General features: G+C 34.0%; 1 protein-coding gene across 3 annotated transcripts in view; it reads left to right on the top strand.

The window, feature by feature from the left end:
* Nucleotides 1-27,008, top strand: part of LOC136036978 (DNA excision repair protein ERCC-5-like) — a 244,159-nt gene that overhangs the window by 74,436 nt on the left and 142,715 nt on the right. For all 3 annotated transcript variants that reach the window (XM_065719381.1, XM_065719380.1, XM_065719379.1), the window contains exon 6: nt 13,911-14,162. In XM_065719381.1, the coding sequence (XP_065575453.1) occupies nt 13,911-14,162 (252 nt within the window). The remainder of the gene's footprint in view (nt 1-13,910; nt 14,163-27,008) is intronic.

The raw sequence follows: 27,008 nt of genomic DNA, 5'->3' as shown, positions 1-27,008 counted from the left end.
TGAAACAATGTTCTGCACTGATACGTATTTATGGATTTTATATATGACTGTAAAAACTAAACAAATTTTATATATTTGGAATTAGCATAAAAACCCAGTTTTTTTGATGCATTAATTGCTATCAAACTTACCCTTTTCGGAGTTTCGATTACTATTGGCCCTGTACAAGTCCGAATTATTGCCTGATTTTTGAAAAATGGTGAAAATCCCCAAACAAGGCAAGTTATTTGAAGGGAAGTCTCACCATTAGATTAAGCATTAGACTTTAGAAAATTTGCCTGATTTTTAAAAAAAGGGGAAATACTCCTTGAAAAGAAAAGTGGTTTTAATGGAAAGCACCCAGTTAGATTCAGTATAGTGTATCAGTGAACCCTACTGTACATATTTTAAGCTCTTATTTACAAAATTGTAGAACCTTGTATTTTTCGAGGAGAAAGATCGCGGATGTGTGTTTAATTGTTTTTTTTTTTTTGGTTTTGGTTTTCTAGGGTTGATTTTATCGAATGGTTTTCCTATGAGATCGATAGAGACTGTCATTTTGTGGCACTAAACTACGATTTTTCCCCAAAGAGGACCAATTTGCTATCGATTGAAAATTCTGGTATTGCCAATCGATTTAAAAGCATCGAAAGACAATAAATTAAACTCCCATTTGAAAAGGAAGCAATACCTCAAGGTAGCACATCCGTTCCGGAATAGTAACGTGGTCCTTACTAGACCACGTGGTCGTTACTATAATTATGCATCAGCTAATGTGAAGGAGGGCGGTGGGTAATTTTTTGGCAAGAGAGGATTTGCTAGATGCTCAAAAGAAGGTATTTCAATGTCTAAATTGTCTTACTCTTCACGAGCCTTCAGATCAATATGGAAATGGGTATAAAGGTGGGGGTGGTAGAAATTAATCTCTCTTCATACTCCTCAGTAAGGATGGTGCGCTATGATATCCCCTTCTTTTCCAAAAAAAGTGTTTCTACCACCTATTTTAAAGCTTCATTTAGCTAAATTAATTTGCTTTTTATTTCATAAAATTATATTCAGAGGACATTTTACTAACGCGTATTGTTACTAAAAACCAACTCGAACTTCAATGTGCATCAGCTATTATGACGAAGGGGTGGTGGTTCATTTTGAATCCGGGGGGGGGGGGCAGATGTCTCAAAGAGGGAATTTTAATGCAAAAATGTACGAACTTTCTTTGAATCTTCAGATTGATGCGGAATCAGTTTTGGGGAGGGGGTTGGGAAGTAGCAATTGATACAAAATCAGTCTTAATCCCAGGGATCATTTTTCGTCTGCGCACCCCTCTGCTTGTGACAATCTTTTTCTATTTAAAGGCAAGGTGGGGTGTCACGAGACTCGGCAGGAAATTTCTTAGGAGGAGGAGGGGGACAAGTACTACCAAGAGCTTTTATTTTTGCGATTTCAAATCTTAGCACATGTATATTTAAACATCATATAACCCTGTTTTAATGGTCCCGATGACTTCAGTCGTGTAGAAAATAAAAACCCATTTTTGCTCTATCACCACAAAGTCTTGTATTCGGAATGTATACTATTCCAAATTGAATTCTAGATTTTGCCTTATTTGCTTAAAATATAAATTCAGTCAATATCTTTTAAATTAGAGCTGAATGATCTGCTGCTAAAATTATCAACAGAAATTCATTTATGCATTCGTATAACTTCCCTTTCCTAAGGGAAACTTTTTTTTTTACATTTCAAATTGTTTGAATGACCTAACATCCTTATGAAGTTCACATTGTTGCCAGCTCTATAACACAACTATCCAACTTTTAACAACTACCATCTTCTAAAATAATTCCAGCAACTTTTAGGTCAGTATATCAGAGTTGCTGAAGTTTCTTAAGAAGTTAATCATTATATAGTCGCCGTATAGAGAATAAAGAAATGTTTCTCTCAAACTACATATCCATTTTGGGCTAACCTTTCATGACATTTTATTAACTTGAAAAAAAGTTATTTACGACTCTCTTGTTCTTTCTTTGTCAAAACCGGAAAAGTTGAGGAAAAGATAAATTGTGTCTTTATATGTAGCAACTGAGCTTAACAATTTTTGAAAAGAGTGAAATAAGTAAAGTGAAATAAATAAATAAATAAAGGAAGTCATATCATTCAGGATGACATATTGAAAATCGGTTGGGCACTCTGAAGTAAAAACAAATTAAGCGAAACATTTTTGAAAATTAAAACATGGTGTTGCTACTACTACTTACAACTCACTGCTGTTCCAAGCTACGTGAGGTCAACACATGGTGTTGCATGCGCGTGAGGTCAATTATAACATGATGTTGCTACCACTACTTACAACTCACTGCTGTTCCAAGCCACGTGAGGTCAACACGTGGTTTTGCATGCGCGTGAGGTCAATTATAACATGATATTGCTACCACTACTTACAACTCACTGCTGTTCCAAGCCATGTGAGGTCAACACAGCTGGGCTCACTTCTCCTTCACCTCAATATATTCGAAGCTTCACTCCTCTCCTCCCATCAAGTACTTCTAATTTCAGTTAAAACCCTTTTTTATGACCACTTGCCACCCCATTCAGGGATGACTTTCGATTGGCCCTAGATGGATATCCAAAAAGAACAATTTTTAGAGATTTGTCATCCTTCACCCGCAAAAACATGGCCTAACCTTCTTAACTGCTTCCTCAATACAGCCCTAGAAAGTGAGGTCTAATCACACTTTCCGTACAGATTGCTGTTTCATGTGCGATCAGAGAAATGGGTACCTAAAACTATTCTTAGACAATCTCTTTGGAAAACATCTAAAATCATTTCCTCAGTCTTTCAAAGCACGTTGTGTGAACGTAAGTGATTGTGTTTTTTTTTCTTAATTTGAGCTGGGTGAAATAAAAATAAACGAGATCAGAATTTACCAATCGATACTACTTGACTTACTTGACTTAATGCTCCTGCCGAAATGCTTCCGGCGTCGAGAGTGATGCTACATGGTGCTTCCATTTGGACCGGTCTCTTGCAAGGCTGTGGACATCCTCCTGAATATTTGCATGACTAAGAAGACACCTGTCGTGTCCTTCCATCTGGTTGGGGGACGACCTCTTGGGCGTTTCCCGCCGTACAGCACGGGATCAAAGTCAAAAATCGTTCATGCAGGAGTGTCGGGGTGCATGCAAAGGAGATGTCCGTACCAGCGTAGTGTGGCGAGTCGGACTGAGAAGGGCGTTTGAGCAGTTAACGCCATGAGATTCTCGTTGCTAACAAAATCGTGCCAGCGTAGTCCTTCAATGCGGCGAAGATGTTTTGTTTGGGCTATATTTACGGTGCTAAGCGCAGACTGAGTGGCTGGCCAAGTTTCGGCTCCGTAAAAAATCGCGGATCCCACCGAAGCATTGTATATGCGCGTATTGGTTCTACGGCTGATAGAAGGTTTCCTCCAAAGGGCACTTAGTCTCCCCACTACTGCTGAGGCTTTGGCAATTCGGTGCATTAGATCTTTAAGGATTGATCTGTCATTTGAGAGGATAGAGCCAAGGTATGTAAATTCCTGAACAATCTCAGCTGGTTTGTCACCGTCGATACTACGATACTGCGAAAAACAAAGGTTCGGCGACATATATTTCATAATGACGAAAAACAACCCGAGGTAAAAGGAACTACACAAATTGAAATGATAGCGGTGATTATTAGGTACGGGATTTTGACATGGATAAGGTAATCAATGCCTACCATTCCTTTGAAAATCAAAAACCTGGACTAGATAAATCGTTGGAAGAAAAAGAAGTTTCTGTCCCAGCACCTGAAAAATTAAAAGAAACAAATATTCGCGATATTTTTTTCATAATGACGAAAAACAAGCCGAGGTAAAAGGAAATAAACAAATTGAAATTGATAGCGGTGATTATTAGATACGGGATTATGCCTACCATTCCTTCGAAAATCAAAAATCTGGGCTCGATAAATCGTTGGAAGAAAAAGAAGTCTCACCACCTGAACAATTAAACGAAAAAAAAGTTTGGTGATATGTTCTTCATAATGACGAAAAACAAGCCGAGGTAAAAGGCACTAAACAAATTGAAAATGATAGCGGTGATTATTAGGTTTGGGGATTTTGACATTGATAAGATCATCAATGCCAACTATTCCTTTAAAAATCAAAAACCTGGACTAGATAAATCGTTGGAAGGAAAAAAAAGTTTCTGTCCCACCACCTGAACAATGAAAAGAAACAATTGTTCGGCGATATGTCTTTCATAATGACAAAAGACAGGCCGTGGCAAAAGTTAAAGGTCCAAAAACAAAGAAGTTATTTTACAAAGGCACTACTTTAAAGTCCATTTGGGCGCCCTGACATCAAGAAAATACTCAAATTGTCTGCGTTTAGAAGACAACCGACAGTGAAGATAGTTGAATGTTTTTTCTTTTTTTCTTTTTGTTTAACTCTGAATTTTTCTGGGTTTAATATTTTACTAAACATCGCTTTGTAAAAAGAAGTTTTTTTAATTCTTTCACTAACAACATTAATTTCATTGCACCTTTTTCGGTGAACCTTTTTGCATATTTATTCCGACATATTATTCTATGCTGTCGACAATCAAAATAAATCATAATATGCTTTTAAAATATTTTGCACCGACACTCATCTTCAGAAAAATTTATTAATGAATATTTCAAGTATTCGTGACGTTATTCATAAAAAAATGTTTTCTCCAAAATAAATGCCCTCTCTAGTATAGTTGTTATTTGTCTTTAAAAATTTCTTTCTTTGATGCGAAATTTTGTGTTTTACAACCCACTTTAGTTATAGGAAGTAGAAAACATAGTTTTTCTGTTTTTTCTTCGGTCAAAGATTTTATATAACTTTATATACGCCAAAAAAAGTTATTGAAGTTATTATTATTATTTTTCATTATATTAGTAATGCAGCTGTCGGATATCTGAAAAAAAACAAACTTAGATAGCTTGTTTTGCTCACTGCAAAGCTTGAGTTATCAGAGACTTACAGACTTATCTGAGATAGAAAAGTGGGGAAAATAACAAAAGAAAATGACGGATAAGCTGATATATCTTCCTTAGAGCAGCTTTTCTTAGCCACGTCTCTCAAAATAAGTTGATTCATCAGAGTACCCTTGCTGCACAGCCATCCTTTTTTGAATAGTTCATCATAGATCAGTTGCTCTTGTGGATCCTAGAGGAACTCCTTTATGGTTCATCATTTAATTTAATATTATACTATACTTTTCGCCCAAATTTGTTTCAAAAGTATTATATTTTTATCTTACTTTAGTATATTTCATTAGGATTGAGCGTTAGACAAGCATATTAGATGAACATTAGGCAGGGCGTATATAATACAAGTACCAAAATTCGATTTCAAACATACCAAGGTGTCGTTACTCAATAGAAAAGGTATACCTGCCTTAAAAAGATATTAAATTACTTAAAAAAGAGCATATCTCGTAGAAAAACCTGGGACTGCAAATTTCCCATATCATAATTATCAAATAACATTGAGCTGACTTAGGCTTGCGGTAAATTAATTTACTACTTAATAACAATCAATTGCATCACAGGTCAACTGTAGGTGCCACTGTACCACTTTAGGTCAACATAGTTACACACGCTCCTCCACAGGTGCCACTGCAGGTCAACATATTTGCACACGCTCCTCCACAGCTGCCACTGCAGGTCAACATAGTTGCACACGCTCCTCCACAGCTGCCACTGCAGGTCAACATAGTTGCACACGCTCCTCCACAGCTGCCACTGCAGGTCAACATAGTTGCACACGCTCCTCCTCCATCCAAATCTATTCAAAATTTTACGTTGTACCCCCTCTTATGAAAATCCACGTATCTTCAAAACTGAGTACTAGATGCATCTGTCGATTTCAAATTCTTCTCAATTATTGATCTAAGAGTTGAAATTCGGTCGAAGTGTCTTCTCTGTTTCCCAAAAACCTCATGCTCTTCTTTTAATTAATTAAAAAAATAAGCCTTTTTTTAACTGAAAGTAAGGAGCGACATTAAAACTTGGAACGAACAGAAATTATTCCGTATATGAGAGGGGCTGTCCTCTCCTCAACGCCCCACTCTTTACGCTAAAGTTTTTTATTGTTTAAGAAGTTAGAGTTGTGAGAAAGAGTCAAACTTTAGTGGGAAGAACAGGGCGCTGAGGAGGGGACAGCCCCTTTCACATACAGAATAATTTCTGTTCGTCTTAAGTTTTAATGTTCATCCTTACTTTCAGTTGAAAGAACTTGTTTTTTTTATATTTAGTTTCTGAACGTTTTTGAATTATTGCAGGTTTTGATTTAGGCTCAACGTACATGAATAATTAAAACGTAATTTGTATATTAGTTTTACTTTTTTGGCTAAATGGCTTTCTCGGGTTTTGATCGGGAGGTTTTAAGAAAAAAGGGGCGGGAGAGTGGGCCTAGGCCACTAGAACTTTCATTGTATTTATCGAACGTTTTATTAGTAATAAAAATGCGTAACTTACAAAATAAACTTACGTAACGAGCTTCTATATTCATATATTAGCGGGTTTGCCCCCTCGTCAATACCTCGCTCTCTGCACTAAAGTTTTATTTTGTTCTGATTCTTTAAGAATGACCCCTGAATCACAAAGGCCATTTAATTAGAATAAATAGCTCTTTTGAAATTGCTAAAAATGCTTTAGCGTAAAAGCGAAGTATTGAGAAGGGGACAAAACCCCTCATATACGTAAAAACTTCTGTTCATTCTAAGTTTGAATGTTGATACTTGCTTTCAGCTGAAAAAATTGTCTTTTTCTATTTGATTTGTGAATTTTTTTTAAATTAATGCAGGTTTTGATTATGGCTCACCATACATGAATAATTAAAACGAAATTTGTATATTAATTTTATTTTTTTTTGGCTAAATGGCACACTCAAAGTTTTGATCGGACGATTTTGAGAAAAAAGGGATGGGGGAGGAGGCCTAGTTGCCCTCCGATATTATTGCTACTTAAAAAATCCACTAGAAATTTTAATTTTATTTTAAGAACGTTTTTATGATTAATAATTATACGCAGTTTATAAATTCACTATGCAATAAATTTCTATATTTGTATATTTTTATTACGTATATAAGGGAGTTCACCCCCTCGTCAATACTTCGCTCTTTAAGCTAAAGCTTGAATTTCGTCTTAATTCTTTAAGAATGACCCTTGAATCACAAAGGCCGTAGCATAAATAGTTGAAATTATTAAAAATGCTTTAGCGTAAAGAGCGTGGTATTGTTGAGACGAACCCTCTTAAATAGGTAATATTCTCTGTTCGTTTTGTTTTAATGCTGCTTCTTACTTCCAGTTGAAATAACTTTTTTTTAATTTATTTTCTCTTTGTTTTTTTTTTAATTATGCTAGAAAATCCTGCGCCCCCTTCATGGAAAATCTGTTCCCTCATGATAAGTTCCTCCATGGAAATATCTTCCCACGTAACCCCCTCAACCTGGCCCAACCCTCCCCCCCCCCCAAAGCGAAAAAGTATCACTGAAAACGTCTTTACATTTCTCAATAACCATTGCTATATATAAACAACGGTCAAAGTTTTTGTAGCTTGCAGCCCCTCCCCGGCAGATTCGGGGAGATTAAGTCATCCCCAAAGACACAGTTATTAGGCTTTTTGACTATGCTGACTAAAATAGCTATCTCAAAATTTGACCCGATACTTTGGGAAAAAATGACCGTAGGAGGGGGCTTAGGTGCTCTCCATTTTTTGTGTCACTTAAAAAGGGTACTAGAACTTTTAGTTTCCGTTAGAGTGAACCCTCTTGCGATATTCTCGGACAACTGGGTCAATACGATCACCGCTGGAAAAAAACAAAAAACAAACAAACAAACACGCATTCGTGATCTATCTTCTGGCAAAAATAAAAAAATCCACCTTTTTGTAGATTGGAACTTGAAACTTCTACAGTAGGGTTATCTGATACGCTGAATCTGATGGTGTGATTCTTGTTAAGATTCTGTGGCCTTTTTTGGGGGGAGAGGGTTGTTTCCCCCTATTTTCTAAAATAAGGTATTTTTTCTTAGGCTTGCAAATTCTGATGGGTAAGACTAAACTTGGTAAAACTTGCACATTTAAAATCCGCATAAAAATACAACTCTTTTGATGTAACTATTGGTATCAAATTCCATGTTTTAGAGTTTCGGTTACTATTGAGCCGGGTCGCTCCTTACTACAGTTCGTTACCAAGAAATGTTTGAAACCCTTACTTACAGCATTTCTTTGCGTAATAAGTATCGTCATTCTAAGTAATTTGCTTCCTACAGAAAGTAAGTCAGTATCTCTGTAATTACTTCACTTACTCTTGTCACTTTTCTAATGACGGCTGTTAGTTAAAGTTTTTCTAAGATCATTTGGTACTTCCTCTTTAGAAAAAAATCCTATTCATAATCTATAAATCTTACTTCTAACGTCGAAACCTCCATGGTTCAAAGTTTCTTTTACCACAGTTTACCACACCTAAGCCTTTATTATTATTTTTTATCCGTTTAGTTCCGTCGTCTCTAATGGACGGCTCAGACGGCGTTCGTAAAGTTCGCAAAGTCGCTCGCAAAGTGTGTTTCCGTAAAGTTTTTACCGCTCATATGAGCCTTATGCTTTACGTGCGTTTTGAGCAGCAAACTATTCAAATTTCTGAAGCATTTCATATTTCGGAGAAAAAGTCTTGGAGAAATAAGGAGCTTGGGGTGTGAGTATAGTTTAATGAGGCATAAGGGCTTGTTACATATTCTGTTTTCGGGATCAAGTGTATCAAGATTCCTTGGTTTTTCCTATTTTCTTCTTTCCCTATTGGTCAACTTTATGAACTTTACGAAAAAAGTAAACTAAAGTTTAACTTTATTGCTTGCTCACGTAAAGGTTTACGGAAGGTTAACGAAGCAACTTTATGGACTTTGCGGACTTTACGAACTGTATGAACGCCGTCTGAGCCGTCTGTAACTCCTTACAAAATCAATTGTTTTTCAATTGCAAACAATCGAAAACGTTTTCGTACATTTCTGTATCATTTCCTGCAATTTTCATCACTATCGAATTAACAGATCTGAACCCAAAAAGCTGGCAGGTGTATATGAAAATGGCAAATTTTCAAAATATTTATATTATTCTGCTAAATTGTTATTGTCACTTTGTTATTACCAACTAATATTAGCACTTACATCCCCATCATTATCTGATGGTAGATGTATTTCGTAAAATATATTTGACTGATTCTTGGGGTGGTGGGTATTGTTGAAATTCTCTCCGGAATTAGAAAAAATATATGCTTTCGGCATTAAAAATATATTTAGGTTAAAATCCAGCACAAAAGAGAGTTTCACTAGTATGAGTCACAATCTTGGTCACATAACCTAGCACCTTTCGTTGCCTGCCACAGTAATAGCCACAGTAGCCACACGGCTTAGACAAAGTAATCCCATATCTCAGTTATGTTTAGCCACTGATTCAGATGCTTCAATTGCGTCATGTGCCGTATGCATCAGCTTGAAATTAGACTAAATCATGCACACGACTCCGAATATTTCTGCCATTTGGTTTGTTGTTTTGTGAAATACTTCAGCCAAAGAATGCAAAATTCAGGTCATTAAAACCTTCTGGTCTTTCGACCTTACCTAGTAAACTTGCAAGGCATACAAACACGAAAGATGAGAATATAGAGGCGGTTCCACGATCTGATACACCAGTATATCTTTGGAACAAACTTTTAACGAAGGAAAAGGTATTTACTGCATCTGCTATTTATTTGTGAACTAGCCGACGAGCCTCTCAGCCGACAGGGTTAAGAAACAAAAAGTGAACGGAGAGAATATAATTTGCCCTCTTCTATCAGAATTATAACCCTTCCCCCGCCAAAGATAACTTTGTGGGAAAGCTTCCTAAACTTGTGGGAAAACTTTACCAAATCAAACAGTTCGTGGTAACGAACTGTAGTAAGGAGCGACCCGGCACAATAGTAACCGAAACTCAAAAAACAGAATTTTGATACTAATATATACATCAAAAGAATTGTATTTTCATGTTAATTTTAAATATGTAAGTTTCATCAAGTTTAGTCTTACCCATCAAAAGTTAGGAGCCTGAGAAAATTCGCCTTATTTTCGAAAAAAGTTGTAAACACCCCGTAAAAGTCATAAGAATTACACCATCACATTCAGCGTTTCAGAGAACCCTACCATACAGGTTTCAAGCTCCCATCTGCAAAAATGTGGAATTTTGCATTTTTCGCCAGAATAAAGATCACGGATGAGTGTTTATTTGCTTTTTTTTTCCAGGGGTGATCGTATCGACCCAGTGGTCCTGAATTAAACGTTCTAACGGAAATTAAAAGTTCTAGTGCCCTTTTTAAGTGACCAAAAATTTGAATGCAACTAGGCTCCCTCCTACGCTCATTTTGAGATAGTCATTTTATTGAGCATAGTCGAAAACCAATTATATGTCTTCGAGGACGACTTAATCTTCCACAGTCCCCCACAGTCCCCGGGGGAAGAGCTGCAAGTTATGAACTTTGCCCATTGTTTACATATAGTATTGGTTATTGACGAAGTATAATGACGTTTTCAGGAGGTATTTTTTTCTGGTGATGGGGGGGGGGAGTGTCGGACGTTGCGTGAAAGGATCTTGTGGAGAAATTTATCAGAGGGGAAGAGAATTTCCATTTCCACGGAGAATGCTGGATTTTCCAGTATTAATTAAAATAACAATGAGGAACTAAATAAAAAACAAGTTTTTTTTTTCAACTCAAAGTAGGGAGTACCATAAAAACTTAAAACGAACAGAAATTATAACATATATGAGGGGGTTTGTCCCCTCAATACCTTGCTCTTTACGCTAAAGTTTTTTTGGTACTTTCAAAAGAGCTATTCATGCTAATTAAACCGCATTTGTGGCTCAGAGGTCGTTCTTAAAGAATTGGAGCAAAATGCGAATTTTAGCGTTCGTTATATAAGTTAATTTATAAGTTACGTATATTTATTACTAATAAAAACGTTCGTAAATAAAATTAAAGTTAGTGGTCTTTTTAAGTAACCAAAAAAAAATAGAGGACAGTTAGGCTCCTTGTCCCAACCGTTTTTTCTCAAAATTATCCGATCAAAACTTTGAGAAAGCTATTTAGCCAAAACAAAGCAAAATTAATATGCAAATTTCGTTTTAATTATTTATTTACGGTGAGGCAAAATCAAATCTTCATTAATTCAAAAACGTTCAGAAATTAAACAAGTCTTTTCAACTGAAAATAAGGAGCAACATTAAAACTTAAAACAAACAGAAATAATTACGTATAGCCTATCGAAGGGGTTTGTCCCCTCCTAAATACCTTGCTCTTTACGCTAAAGTATTTTTGGTACTTTCAAAAGAGCTATTTATGCTAATTAAATGGCCTTTATGGTTCAGGGGTCATTCTTAAAGAATTGGAACAGAATTTGAACTTTAGTGTAAAGAGCGAGGTATTGACAAGGGGACCAAGGCCCCCTCCCCATATAATTAATAAAAATATACGAATATAGAAGTTCGTTACGTAAGTTAATTTGTATGTTACTTATATTTATTACTAATAAAAACGTTCTTAAATAAAGTTAAAAGTTCTAATGGCCTTTTTAAGTAATCAAATAAACTGGAGGGCAACTAGGCCCCCTCCCCCGTCCCCTTTTCATAAAAATCGTCCAATCAAACCTCTGAGATAGCCCTTTAGCCAAAAAATTAAAGTTAATTTGCAAGTTTCGTTTTAATTATTCATGTACGGTGACCTAAAATCAACACCTGCATTAATTCAAACACGTTCAGATATTAAATAAAATAAAAAAAAGTTTTCTTAAACTGAAAGTAAGGAGCAACATTAAAACTTAAAACCAAGAGAAATTATTCTGTATATCAAAGGGACTGTCTTCTCCTCAGCGACCCCCTCTTTACGCTAAAGTTTGACCCTCTCACAACTCTACTTTTTGAAACAATAAAACACTTTAGCGTAAAGAGCGGGCTGTTGAGGAGAGGATAACCCCTTTTATAAACGGGGTAATTTCTGTTCGTTTTAAGTTTTAATGTCGCTCCATGCTTTCAGTTAAAAAAACTTTTTTAAAAATTTAATTACATATAAAGATTGCCACATTTTAGATGAAATCTATTGACAGTATGCACTCTTAATAATGAGGTGTATTTACTTGTCGTTAGAAAAAAAAACGCCTACTCTCTTGCGAGTATCCTAGAACCAATTAACTGATCCGTTCTCCGCTCTTATGGGAATTTGTACTACCCGCTGTATAGCATCTGTATCATCCTGTCGCTGTTTTTACATTAGCTAATAGCTTAACGCACTTCACTGACACCTAATTGTGTATAGTTTAGTACTATCGATTCAGTACTATTTTTCCCCGATGTTTCAGAATTAGCTAATAGATTGCCGCACCTCACTAATACCCAGGTGTATATAGTTTAGAACTATCGATTCACTACTATTTTTTTTCTTAATGTTTCAGAATTAGCTAATAGCTTAAAGCACTTCACTAACACCCAATCGTATATAGTTTAATCCTATCTATTCAGTACTATGTTTTTTTCTCAATGTTTCAGGATTAGATAATAGCTTACCACCCCTCACTGACACCCAATTGTTTATAGTTTAGTACTATCGATTTGGTACTATGTAGTTTTTTCCCTATGTTTCAGAATTAGCTAATAGCATACCGCACCTCACTGACACCCAGTTGTATATAGTTTAGTACCATCTATTCACTACTATTTTCTCCTCAATGTTTCAGAATTAGCTTATAGCTTAAAGCACTTTGCTAACACCCAATCGGAATAGTTGAATCCTATCTATTCTGTACTATGTTTATTTCTCAGTGTTTCAGAATTGGCTAATTGCTTACCATCCCTCACTGACACCCAATTGTTTATAGTTTAGTTCTGTCGATTCGGTACTATGTTCTTTTTCCTAATGTTTCAGAAGTAGCTAATAGCTTACCGCACTTTACTGACATCAATTTGTATATAGTTTAGTACTATCGATTCTGTACTATTTTTTTCTCAGTATTTCAGAATTAGCTAATAGTTTACCACTCTTCACTGACACCCAATTGTCCAGAGCTTACCATCCCTCACTGACACCCACTTGTATGTAGTTTAGTACTATCGAATCACTACTATTTTTTTTCTCAATGTGTCAGAATTACCTAAACGCACTTCACTAACACCCAATCGTTTATAGTTAAATCTTATCTATTCAGTATTATATTTTTTCTCAATGTTTCAGAATTAGCTAATAGCTTACCATCCCTCACTGACACCCAACTGTATATAGTTTAGTACTATCGATTAAGTACTATTTTTTCCCAATGTTTCAAAACTAGCTAATAGCTTACCACACTAAACTGACACCCATTTGTATATAGTTTAGTTGTATCGATTTACACTATGTTTCTTCTCAATGTTTCAGAATTAGCTAATAGCTTACCACACCTCACTGACACCCAATTATGTATAGTTTAGTACTATCGATTCGGTGCTATGCTTTTTCTCAGTATTTCAGAATTAGCGAATAGCTTACCACACTTCATTGACACCCAATTATGTATAGTTTAGTACTATCGATTCGGTGCTATGCTTTTTCTCAGTATTTCAGAATTAGCGAATAGCTTACCACACCTCACTGACACCCAATTATGTATAGTTTAATACTATCGATTCGGTGCTATGCTTTTTCTCAGTATTTCAGAATTAGCGAATAGCTTACCACACTTCACTGACACCCAATTATGTATAGTTTAATACTATCGATTCGGTGCTATGCTTTTTCTCAGTATTTCAGAATTAGCGAAGCTTACCGCACTTTACTGACACCCAATTTGTATCTAGTTTAGTTCAATCGATTTAGTACTATGTTTGTTTTCAATGTTTCAGAATTGCCGCAAGTTCAAAAATCCGCCCCGAAAATAGAAATCAAAAAAGAATATGAGGAAGAAAAGGAGATAAGTCAAGAGGAAATAATGACGATGATAAAAGACGATACAGGCTTAAGCTTAGATTCAAGCGATGAATTTGAAGAAGTGGCAAGCAGTGCCGAAAAACCTCAAGAACTATTAAGCATTAACTTAAACCTGAAACAAGATATCAAAGATGACTTATTTGATGATATATTTAGTGAAATTAAAGGTATAATTTCATTCATCAGTTTAACTTAATTATTTTCATTTTATTTAAAGCATTTAATTACGCTGCAACGGTATTAATCTTTAATTACGTTTTTGTAATAGTGAATCATTTATAAGAGTACAATGCGTTTATACTTCAAATAAAATGAAAAATCCTACAGTGCGTAAAACATTTAATGTAGTTAACTTTTAAATTAAAAAGACTTTTTATGTAAATACTAATAAAAGTCAAAAAAGTTTTAATAAAAGTCCGAAAGTCCTCATCAAGATACATGAAGTTCATATTTCATAAATTGTGTTTGATTTCTACCAAAGTTGGTATTTAAGGATTCTAAATTTATTTAATATGATAATGTGAATAAAATTGTAATATGCCGGTAAAAAAGGTAAATAAGAATTAAACTAGATTGAAAAAATTAACAAATACCAGGAAAAAAACATAAAAAATGAAAAAAAAAGAAAGAAAAAACCAGACAAACAATATACAAAAAAAGTGAAAGGAACTCAAATATGATGTTCCGTAGTTTTTTGTTTTTTGTTAGTGTTATTTGGGTTTTTTCTTTATTTTATCTTTTTATGTTATTAATATAACATAAAAATTAACAAATACCAGAAAAAAACATAAAAAATGAAAAAAAAAGAAAGAAAAAACCAGACAAACAACATACAAAAAAAGTGAAAGCAACTCAAATATGATGTTCCGTAGTTTTTTTGTTTTTTTGCTAGTGTTTATCTGGTTTTTTCTTTATTTCATCTTTATGTGTTATTTTTTCATTAGATTATGTTATTATTATTATTGTTATTGTTTTCTTTATATTATGTTGTTACTTTTTATGTTATTGTTATTTTTCATCTTTTTTTTTCATAGTGGATTTATAAAAAAGGAAAGAAACTCAAATATAATGTCCAATAGTTTTTTTTTAATTTCTTTTTTTAATAAGTCCAAAAGTTTTAAAGTCCTAAAATATTAAAAAGTTTTAAAGTCCTTTAAAGTATTGCGATCGAAATCAAGTACAAGGCACTTTTTTATATTAAGCGTACTCGTGGTTATATTCTGATATCGTGATACACGGAAAACTATGGTTGTGCTTTTTTCAAGTAACTCTGGTTTTCATTTTCCGTTTTTTATTGCTGATAAAAGCTTTCAGATCCGAAGCAAAAGTATTTGGAATTTTATTAGTATTATCGTGAAAAAGTTTTATTTTCAAAGTTCACTGTCTTAACCGTTAAGTTGAATTAAAAGTTTTAGCTGTTTTTATTCTCATTTCATTTTAAGTAGACATTGGCAATAGGGCTGTTTAAACTATGGTTCTCGGAAAAGATAAAAAAAGGATAAAAAAAAAGATAAGAAAAAGATTTATGGCCGTTTGGATATCTGCGTATCTAGACTGGCAGCTGTCTTTATATGCTCTCGGTAGCTGGCTTTGTATTCTGGCTACTTAAAATGGTGGCTGGAATATTCTCGAACCCCTAAATTCTAAATCTTAACTATTGTAGTGCCTAAAATTGCAACTGGTAAATTTTTGCAGATGCAACTGGAGATATTGTAATAGCGAAGGCCCTGGTATACATGTTTAGCATACATATGGTCTGGTCTTCAGGTTCTTTGACATAGTAGTTAAGATGACAGTTTGGATGTATACTGAAAAAGTGTTAATCGAATGTACTGAATAGGCGTAATATGGGTGTGTAAAAATTGCCTGTATTCTACATATTAACTTAACCCTGACCTTTTTAAAATGAATAAAAGAGTGATTTAACAACTAAAGAAGCTAATTATTTTCAAAAGACGTTCTAATTGAATCCAAATTCTTAAGAATAAAATCTAAATTTTAATGAATCAAGAAAAGTTAAATTTATGTTTTCCATAGGGTTGTCTAGACTGTGGCTCATGGATAGCCGAAAAAGAAACGGATTTTTAGTCTTGAGGAGACCTACTTATCCAGGTCTAACTCAATATGCTGGTTGATCAGAATCTCTAAATTCTAAGCCTGTACTATTGCATAAGTGCTTGCAACTTTATCTGGTAAATAATTGCATCAGACTTTTTGTCCTCAAGTTTTCGGCATTTTCAGTTTTTTGCTTCCTGGGATGTTGTCTTTTCGAATTTTTGTCCCAAGATTTTCGCATATTTTGAATTTTATATATATATATATATATATATATATATATATATATATATATATATATATATATATATATATATATATATATATATATATATATATATATATATATATATTATATATATATATATATATATATATATATATATATATATATATATATATATATATATATATATATATATATATATATATATATATATATATATATATATATATATATATGGCTACATTCCTGTTGTTGATTTTCCTGTATTGAATCGAGTGAGTTGAAATTTGCCATTCTAAATTTTCAGATTTTTATTCTGATTTTCGCCGAGTTTTGTATTGAATTTCCTGTGTATATGTGGTAGGCTCTCTTTTGGTCTTATTAGACATACCGATTCTTATCAAAATAAAAAAATAGAAATATAAGGAGGTTTTAGAAATGGTGAAAATCATTTTTCTCATTGTAAATGAGTGGGATTAGCTAACTTTATTAAAGATATAAAAAAATTAGCAACATAAAATATATTGTAATGATAATACTATAATGGAGATAGAATAACGGTTTATTATATTACAATGGAGAAGACCCCCTCCCCCCGGTATCTACCTGACTATTGTAGGCTGAATATGACTATCTGATGTTTAAGTCCTTTGAACCATTAGTTAATATGACTAATGCTGTATTGCCGTATTCCTTGTCAGACCTGCAGCAGCTGGGATCAAACCCAGGCTTCTTATTGCCAACTACAGATCAATTCACTGTTCTACAACAGGTTAATTGAGGTTAAGCTTGTTTTAAACATTTTTTGTTTTTTCTCGGAATGACGCACAATCAGTGGTACCTACTAAATCCATATTAATAGGCCAAAATTTCCTCTGACATCAATGTCCTATCGTCTTTGATATAAAAAACAATCTTCTGATATTTTTAATTTGATCTACATGTTAACCTAAATACATATATATACTTCATACAATAGAGAAATAGAAAATGTACTAATAAAACATGCTGCGACTTGCCGCAATAATACCGAAAATCCGCTGATCTTTTTTTCTCTGTATGAAGTTTTTCTTTTCTAGGCTTTGATTTCTGATAAATTTTTGTCTTTCATTGTTTTATTCCGTATTGTCTAATCATTGAAGCTTTAGATGGGGTTACTGACTGATGATCGATGCTAATGCCATAGCAAAATAGATAGCTTACTTCCAAAAAATATGTGATTCAAAATTTTTCTCTCTATTTACTCGCCTAACATTTCACACGAAAGAATCAATCAGATTTTTTTTTTTACACAAAATTTGGAATAGCAACAATAGACTGTAAAAACGACTGCTAAAAGCTGTGTTATTTGGTTTTCCTCTCTGACATACGTTAAGGAATAGTGTGATTGGCAAAAAAAAACGACGATTGGCGTCACAAAAATAAGCCAATAGAGTTAAAGCCCACTTTTTAATACAGGGGACTAAAATAGGAATCTCCCTGTTTCTCCTTGTTTGTACGAAATAAATAAATCTACAGTTTTCATGGACATCTTTCTAAGACCATTGTCAAAGGTAATATTGTGAAAAAAATCGGAACGAAAGGCAGACATGATTTCCAGTTGTTATATCGGATAAAACTATTGAAGTTTTTTTAAGATTTATTTATTGTTACTGCAGTAGATAATCATCTTTCTCGGACAATTATCAAAGAATTTTCTTTTCAAAACAATCAAAACAGAAAATGAATCTGCTTTACGGTTTTTAGTAGAGATTTGTTTTTGTATTTTTATTTGTAGATACATTAGCTGTTATTGCAGTAGATGCAACTATGTCTAAACAGTAGTTAAATGTACTGTTTTCATGAAAACATTTCTAGGACGATTATCAAAGGGAATATCTTGAAAACAGTTGAAAGGGAAAGTGAATCTGATTTCTAGTTGTTATTGTAGATGAAAATTACCTTTCCTTATTGCTAGATTTCAGTTCCATGAAAAATATTTATGAATGATGTTGTTTTTGATTAGAATTCCTGTTTGATTTCCTGCGAGGAACGACTTAACTCTTTATTTATACATCTAGCCAGATATATTGTCTCCTGTTTTAAGTAAGGGCGTCTTGAGATAGAAGTTCCCGTCTTACGCATCTTTGATTTATTTAAATAATACAGTGAAGAGACTAATAGATGATGCAAGAAAGTAAAATATGGATGACTGGAATTTAGATCATCCGTTTATGTTTGGCGATTGTTTCGTTGTATTGGAGTTGGTTGTTTTCTCCATCTTCTAATCTGACATCTTGTTTTTTCCTTTTTTGTTTCTCTTTCTTGTTCTGCTATAATGTCGTATTGGTTGACGCTTGATGAAAGAGCCCAATCAAGTCTTTATTCCCAGACTTATGAGCTCGGCTCTCTAATGGGGTTTAAATAGTTCTTTGAAGGACCCTTGTCCTACCGGGATAAATTGAGATTTTAAACTCCCTTTTTCCAATTTTGGATCTATTTCCCACATGGAAGAATTAAGAATAAAAAATCCTTTTTTTCCAATTTTGACCCCAATCTTCCACCGAAAAATATTCACTGCCTCTGATTCTTTCTCGTCTGAGTTGGCCCTTAGAGTATATATGAGTTGGTCCTTAGATGGCGTATTTGCTAATTACCTCAATCTTGCTCCTTCTTCTTTTCTTATTACTCTACCGTCATTTTTCAACCTTTTACTTATTACTGGTTTAGTACCATCGTCAATCTATATTGGCATAGTTACGCCTATTCCTAAGAGCGGGAAGAAAGACTTGTCATCTTGTAGTTCCTGAAGGCCAATTACTAGGGGTTCTATGATTGGGAAAGTGTTTGAGTTGTGTTTGAAGGATCTTCTTGAAATTCTCGACGTTGGTTCTAATCAAGTTGGTTTCAAGAGAGGTTTGGATGTGACCACGCCCATGCATCTTTCAGCAAAGTTATTGAAGAAGCAATAATCTCTGGTCAAACGCTATACGCCCTCTCGGTTGATATCAAAGGGGCCTTTGATAACATTTCTCATGCATCTGCTCTGCTCACTTTAATCCATGCTGGATTGCCCTTAGCTGTCATTCGAGTCCTTCGCTCTTGGTATTCTGGATGAAAGATCCGTATTTGTCTGAGTTCGTCTTCATCTCAGTCCAAATTAATTCAAGTGGGTAGAGGAATTAGACAAGGAGGTATTATTTCTCCTTATATATTCAATTCATGTTTAGCTACTGCCCTTAGTTCTCTTTTCTGCTCTTTTGTTTCATGTTTCATTATCTCGAAATCTGTCTTACATTGCATATGCTGATGACATTATCCTTCTAAGCCGGTCCAAGTCTAGTCTTGTTTCTAATTTTAATATTTTAATTAATTGTTTAAAAGGTTTGGGCCTTTCTATCAGTTTTGAAAAATGTCAATTTTTTGTTGTAAATTGTTTAGAGGATAATGTCAGGGCGACTCTCGATTGCGGCAATGGTGTTATTTTCCAGTCGTCGCCAATAGTCACTTATTTGGGATTACCTTATGCTGCTTCGAAAATAGATTTTAAACCAGTCCTGGTTCAGCATGTTCAGATGAAACTACGCAAGGCATTTGGTCTTTTAATTCGTATTCGGGGTCTTTACCGTTGGGACGTCCTTGGTCGTATGTATAGCGCTGTTGCTCTGCCTCACGTATTGTTCCCGTCCCTCTTCTTGCGCAATTTCAGACCTTCTGATCTTTCGCCCATTAAAGTTTCTTATTTTAAATTTTGCAAATTTTTACTTGGTTTCCTCCTTTCTTTTAGTAATTAAATAAAAAAAACAAGTTTTTTTAACTGAAAGTAAGGAGCGACATTAAAACTTAAAACGCACAGAAATTACTTCGTATATGAAAGAGGCTGCTTCCTCATCAACGCCCCGCTCTTTACGCTAAAGTATGACTCTTTCTCTGAATTCTTCTTTTTAAAACAGTAAAAAACTTTAGCGTAAAGAGCGGGGCGTTGATGAGGAAGCAGCCTCTTTCATATACGAAGTAATTTCTGTGCGTTTTAAGTTTTAATGTCGCTCCTTACTTTCAGTTAAAAAAACTTGTTTTTTTTATTTAATTTCTGAACGTTTTTGAATCAATGCATGTTTTGATTTTGGCTCTCCGCAGAGGAATAATCAAAACGAAATTTGTATATTTTTTTTTTTTTGGCTCAATGGCTTTCTCATAATTTTGATCGAATGATTTTGAGAAAAAAAGAGCGGGGGACGATGCCTAGTTGCCCCCCGATTTTTTGGTTAATTAAAAAGGCAACTAGAACTTTTAATTTTTTACGAATCTTTTTATTGGTAAAAGATCTACGTAACTTATAAATTAGCTTACGTAAAGAACCTTTGTATTCTCATGTTTTTATTACATATATGAAGGGATTCTCCCCATCGTCAGTACCTCGCTCTTTACACTAAAGCTTAAATTTTATCCCAATTCATTAAGAATGACCCCCTGAATCACAAAAGCCGTAGAATAAGTAGTTGAAATTACTGAAAATACTTTAGCGTAAAGAGCGAGGTATTAGAAGGAGGTGAGCCCCTCATATGGGTAATAATTTCTGTTTGTTTTAAGTTTTATTGCTGTTCCTTACTTCCAGCTGAAAAAGCTTTTTCACTTTTATTTTTTAATTTTTTTTTTTTTTTAAATAATGCTAGTAAATCCTGCTCTCCCTTCATGGAAATTTTCTTCTCCCATTACAAATTCTCGAAGGAAAGTTCCCCCAGCATATCCCCCTCTTCTCAACCCCTCCCCAAAACCAAAAAAATCCTCCTGAAAACGCCTGTATACTTGCCAATAACCATTACTATATGTAAGCACAGGTCAAAGTTTGTAACTTGTTGCCCCTCCCACGGGGACTGTGGGGGAGTAAGTCGTCCCCAAAGACATAGTTATAAGGTTTTTCGACTACGCTGAATAAAATGGCTATCTCAGAATTTTGATCCGTTGACTTTGGGAAAATAATTAGCGTGGGAGGGGGCCTAGGTGCCCTCCAATTTTTTCGGTCACTTAAAAAGGGCACTAGAACTTTTCATTTCCGTTAGAATGAGCAGTCTTGCAACATTCTAGGACAACTGGGTCGATACGATCACCCCTGGGGAAAAGAAAAAAAAAACAAAAAAACAAAAAAACAAAAAAACAAATAAACACGCATCCGTGATCTGCCTTCTGGCAAAAAATGCAAAATTCCACATTTTTGTAGATAGGAGCTCGAAACTTCTACAGTAGGGTTCTCTGATACGCTGAATCTGATGGTGTGATTTTCGTTAAGATTCTATGACTTTTAGGGGGCGTTTCCCCCTATTTTCTAAAATAACGCAAATTTTCTCAGGCTCGTAACTTTTGATGGGTAAGACTAAACTTGATGAAACTTTTATATTTAAAACCAGCATTAAAATACGATTCTTTTGATGTAGCTATTGGTACCAAAATTCCATTTTTTAGAGTTTTGGTTACTATTGAGCCGGGTCGCTCCTTACTACAGTTCGTTACCACGAACTGTTTGACACTGAGATTGTTTTAAAGTTTAAAGTGAAGGATCCTGTAGTCTGTATAAAGAAAAAATATAAAACGTTTGAAGACAAGGCGAAAATATCCTTTTAGGCCACAATTTATTTCCGTTTTTTTTTGTAACAGTTCTGGCTCTTGATGATTTATAGGCTAAATTATTTAGCAAGTGTTTTTATATCTTTTTTTTCTCTTTTTAAGTGTTGATTAATATTTGATAGTTTTTGATTGTAATCATTTGTCTTTTCTTTATATTTATGTTGTAGCATACTCCTCATTTTTTGAGGGAAATAAAGAAATAAATAAATAGATATATATTCTTAGAACTTATGGAATTTAGTTTTCCTTGCAAAAAGTGTGCTTAAATTTCATCAGTTTATATTTATGAAATATTTCCATAAGCTATATTATTCCTTAAACGTATAATAGAAAGAAAAGCCAATATTTCCGGTTTTTTTTTACAGCCTTTCTGGCTCCTATATTAAGTTAGGAAAAACAATAAATAATCAAAATCTACCTGATTGATTCAAGTAGGTTGGTAGGTAGGTAGCATCGTGAAATTCTGAGCTAAAAAACAAACAAAAAAAACATCAAAACTCTTTGAGTCACAAGATTCTTCTCTGCTTCTCTGTGGCCTAACCAAAAAAAAAAAAAAAAAAAAAAAACGAAGGGTGTTATATATGTTTTTAATTTTTATCTGTAAATCGTTAATTCCAGTACTAATTTCAAGGTTGTTACGACCAGTGAAGTTAAAAAATAATATTCTGCAATGAAAGATGGCTCTTATGACAGGCGAGGATAATTTGGGCAGTAAGGGGATAAAGTCCATGCTGTCTAATTAGCGTAAGCCTGAAACACCTTTGAATTTCTCTTTCAACTCTTAAAGTACAAAGGCTTAAAGTCAACTCTTTAAGTACAAATTTTTTTGTCCCCTGGGTCATCTTACGTGATTCTGTATTTTTAAATTGACATTTTCTCAGATTTTTCTGTTGCTTGTTTCAAAATTATACAATATTTTAGGATAGTACAATATTTTCTTCAGTGTTTGCATTTTGAACCTATAAAATAAAAAACGAAAAAAAATTATTACAGTCTGACAACGCAGTTGGTGCATACAATTCGACACTAAGAATTTGTAGATTTCCATAGAACTGCGCCTTCAAAGTAATGTTTTGAACCTCAGTTAAGCTATTCGGTGCCTTATGTTTTAAGCTTTTTCTCTGATTTTCACTCACTTTTTTTTTATTTTGGTGCCGATACTCACAAAGAATGCCTAAATCTATAGGGAAACCTTTTTCATTCGCCTTTTTACCAAATTTTAAAAGAAATATGGAGTTGTGTCGGTTTCCATTTTGTGTATTCAAACAATCGAATTTCATTTTCAAAGTCCTTGGTACGCCATGAATAATCAATAGACGTAACCTGTAGTTTTAACATTCTACTGCATGTTTTGTTTTTTCAAATATAATTGAATACCATTTATTCATCCATTTTATTATCATGTAAATATGTGGCGTTTTTCAAAAAGGGCCTATGTCAATATTGTCTAATTTTACAGGAGATCAAATTGAAAATAAAGAGGCCCAATTAAAAAATCACACTCACAAATCAGAATTTAAAAAACTTTACAGACAGATTCCTAGTTAACTATTCGATCGGAATACACTGGAAATGCCCAAATTGCTGAATTGTTCATTACTTAGAGGATAAGGGACATACACTCACTTTTACGCCCCTTTGTAACTATTTATTAATCGGTCAGAAATAATGATAAGCCCATTTTGAATAGACCAATCGATAGATCTTTTTTAGGTCTTTCAAACCATATGCTTAAGTCATTTTTGGCAAAAAGTAGACTTAGGCCCTTCATGCTAAACGCCACGGAAATACCCTTCCTCGTTTCATACAAATTGGCCTTATCTCTTTTTCATTTTTCTTTAAATGTCTTGATGCTAAATTCTTTAAGAAGTAATATTTGATTTTTTTTTCCGTCTAATAATTCTTAATCTTTAGTTGGATACTCCTATTTGCCTTTTCCATTACTCATTTTAATTCCCTTGTGCATTCACTATTTGGTCGAGTACAGTTTTCGATGAGTTTAAATAAAGTGGGTTTGATTGGTCAATTTTTTCCTCATTGGTTGCAGTTTTCTCGATATCGAATTAAATAATTTTTAGTCAGTCTTATGCCAGAGTTGCCAGATGGGGCACGTTTGCGCCGTTTGGACGCTTTTTTGAGACGGTTGCGCATTGATTTTTCAAATTAGCGTATATGGGCAATTTTTTAAATAAAAAATTGTGCACTTGATGCATTTTCACAAGGAAAATGGCGATTTAGGCGCATTTCACTTTTATGGTGGTGCAACTTTAAACCAGACTACTGGCAACACTGTCTTATACCGGTTTTATACGAGTCATTATAAGTTTTTTGCTATTTGTGATCAGACAATTAATTACTCATTTCGCCATTGATTGACACGAATTAGGTTATTGTTAGAGCCGATCGTGTCAGGTTGGTTGAAGATATTTCCCAGAGAGAGAGGGAATACCAGAGTGGTAGTTTTCGCTCACCGATGTATGGCTGAGCAATTATACGCTAAAGGCGCTAGCTACCATATAAGAAGACGCAAATTCTGGGCGATTTCTTAGTTACCGTATTAAGTGGGGCTTCCTTCAACGTGGCCCCGACGGCGTCGTACGATAATATATGTTGATGTATGGCGGACACATTAATCAATATTGGTAGCAGTGGTGTCCACACCCTCAATAAATCATAGGCAGTGTAGAGTCGTCGTAGAAACTTCAAAAAGAGCTCATTCGATTGGGAATTGAAAATATTAGTGTCCTTTTTATAGCCGGAACTGATTGGAGAGCAACCATCCCCCCCACGCCCAGGATTTTCCCAATCACTTCCAATCAAAATTTTGAGATATTTATTTTGCTCAGCGTTATTTGTTCAAATACAAAACGAGCAAAAATTAACATGATTAGGGCTGACAACTCCCATACCTTCTCAAGACCAGAACATAATTTGCACATTACTGGAAAAAAAGACCGTGGATTGTCAATTTAGTATACATAAACTGACATTTTTTCCTTAAAGTTCTGATCATTTTTTCTTTATTAAAGTAAGAAAAGTGAAAACATGTAAATTGTATTTGGTTTTCAGTAAAGTGTAAATTATGTTCTGATCTTGAGAAGGCATGCCCTACTCATGTTAATTTCTGCTCGTTTTGAGTTTGACTTGGTTATTTATTGTAATATCTGTTCCTTTTGGTTTCATTTATTTATTGACGGTGATTTGTGGTAGTTTTACGCTTGAGAAAATTATTTGAATTTATCCCTGCTCATTTTTGGCTTTATGAAGCTCTTTACTTTTTTTTGAAAAACTTTTTTTGCGGAAAAGGTTTTTTAAATTAATATACCTCAGGAATCATTTATGTGTACGGCTTCTATACCACAGATGGGACACGTTTCCACTTCTAACACATGGCTAAGGAAATCAAAGTGTCGTCGTGTGCTATTTAATTTGCCCCCTTCTTTGAAGTAAATTCCCACATGCATGCCTTGAGTTTTGCTTTTGACACTCTGTAGCCGCCATATTTCTCTAATCTATTTTCAAGTTTTCCATAAAATTGAAATGCAAGAAGTTCAACTGTAATCAGTTTTATAGCGTAAAATTGAAATTTTGGTCTTGGCATTGAGAAATTCTTGTCCTAATATCTTCAAGAGTTTGACTATAGAAACGGGGGCAGTGGAAATTAATATTCGTAAGACTTCTTTTAGATCCTGATTGTGTAACTTGCTTTCGGAGATTTCAATTCAGTTTTCTTTGTAAAGGGAGGGAAACTCAGGATTAGAGGCATCCAAATTGAGAATTACAACTTACTGACAAGCTGATCTGGTGCTTTTTCAGTTTATTTTGGTAAATTTATTTATATATATTCAAAAATTTATACATATTCAAATTTATAAAATTATAAAATAAATTATATTTATATGTTTATATATTTATATATATTTATATTATTTATAATATAAATTATATTATGCTATTATAATAAATATATATATATATATTTATTTATACATATTTATATAAATTATAAATTTATAAATTTATACATATTCAAATGATTTAGCTAAGAAGAAAAAAAATACATCACTTGATGCCTTTTTTATGCTCTTTCCATATTCAATAATTGCTTTTGGGACAAATTCCATTTCAGCCCTTAGAGGGACTAAAGCAGCCCATAGTAGCCAAAAGCTAAAAAATGTGTTTCTAAATAGATTGTCTAGTGAGACAAAATTGCAATTTGTAGCTCTAATTATCTAATTGAACTGGACTGTCACTATTGGCTTTCCATAATCGCATCGAATAATTTTCAGGGATTGAATCAGTTATAGATATGTATGTTGCAAATGCATATCTTTTAGACCCACTACGAAAAATTGAACATAAATAAATTTTATACAATTTCTGAAGCTCTTAGAAAATGAGGGCCAACTTTCAACTTGGCTCCTTTTATGGATTTCCCTTGGAATATACTCATGGTCATTGTAAAAAAATAAATTGTCATTTCCCACTGCTAAAGTCAATATAACTGGTATTGTTTATAATTAGACCTCAGGGGTGGGGAGTGGGTGTTAGGTAGGGAGAGGAATTTCAAAATGTCTTTATTACCCACCACTAGGCTGGACAAGTAAATTTAGTCGAATCTGGTCTACAGCTATAGATATAGTTCCTGCTCAGTCTGACTTCATTGAGGAAACTGCTTAGTCTTGTTATCCCTCTTTATCAGAAGCGCATATCGGTTATTAATTAATGTAATAATTAGCTGCTAGGGTTTCAGTTGTGATATACTAAAGTTAATGTTTCAGTTGACTGGTTGAAGAATTTTTCAATATAAGCATTTGCTTACGCCAAAAAACTTTTTTTTTTATAGCTATTTGTTTCGCCTTTCTCGTCTATGGCCAAGTTGTGCTTTTTAGGGGATGTAGTTAAAATTTTCTAATCATCATATATTTGCTGATAAATCCCCCCTCTCTCTCATCTGAGCTAAAGGTGTTGTTTCGTTTTTGGCGATCTCCACTTTCTAATGCTGGTTTTCTATCTTCACTATGTATATCTTAACTTTCTAAGTGAACTTAACTAATGACTAAATGAACTAAGTGAACTTCACTTGACTATGTATATCTTCGCTTTCTAAGCGAACTTCACTAATGACTAA

Source organism: Artemia franciscana, chromosome 16 (genome assembly GCF_032884065.1).
Source record: "Artemia franciscana chromosome 16, ASM3288406v1, whole genome shotgun sequence".
NCBI classification, from domain to species: Eukaryota; Metazoa; Arthropoda; class Branchiopoda; order Anostraca; family Artemiidae; genus Artemia; species Artemia franciscana.
Note: the sequence above shows the minus strand (reverse complement) of the source record. Positions and strands in the feature narration are given on the sequence as shown.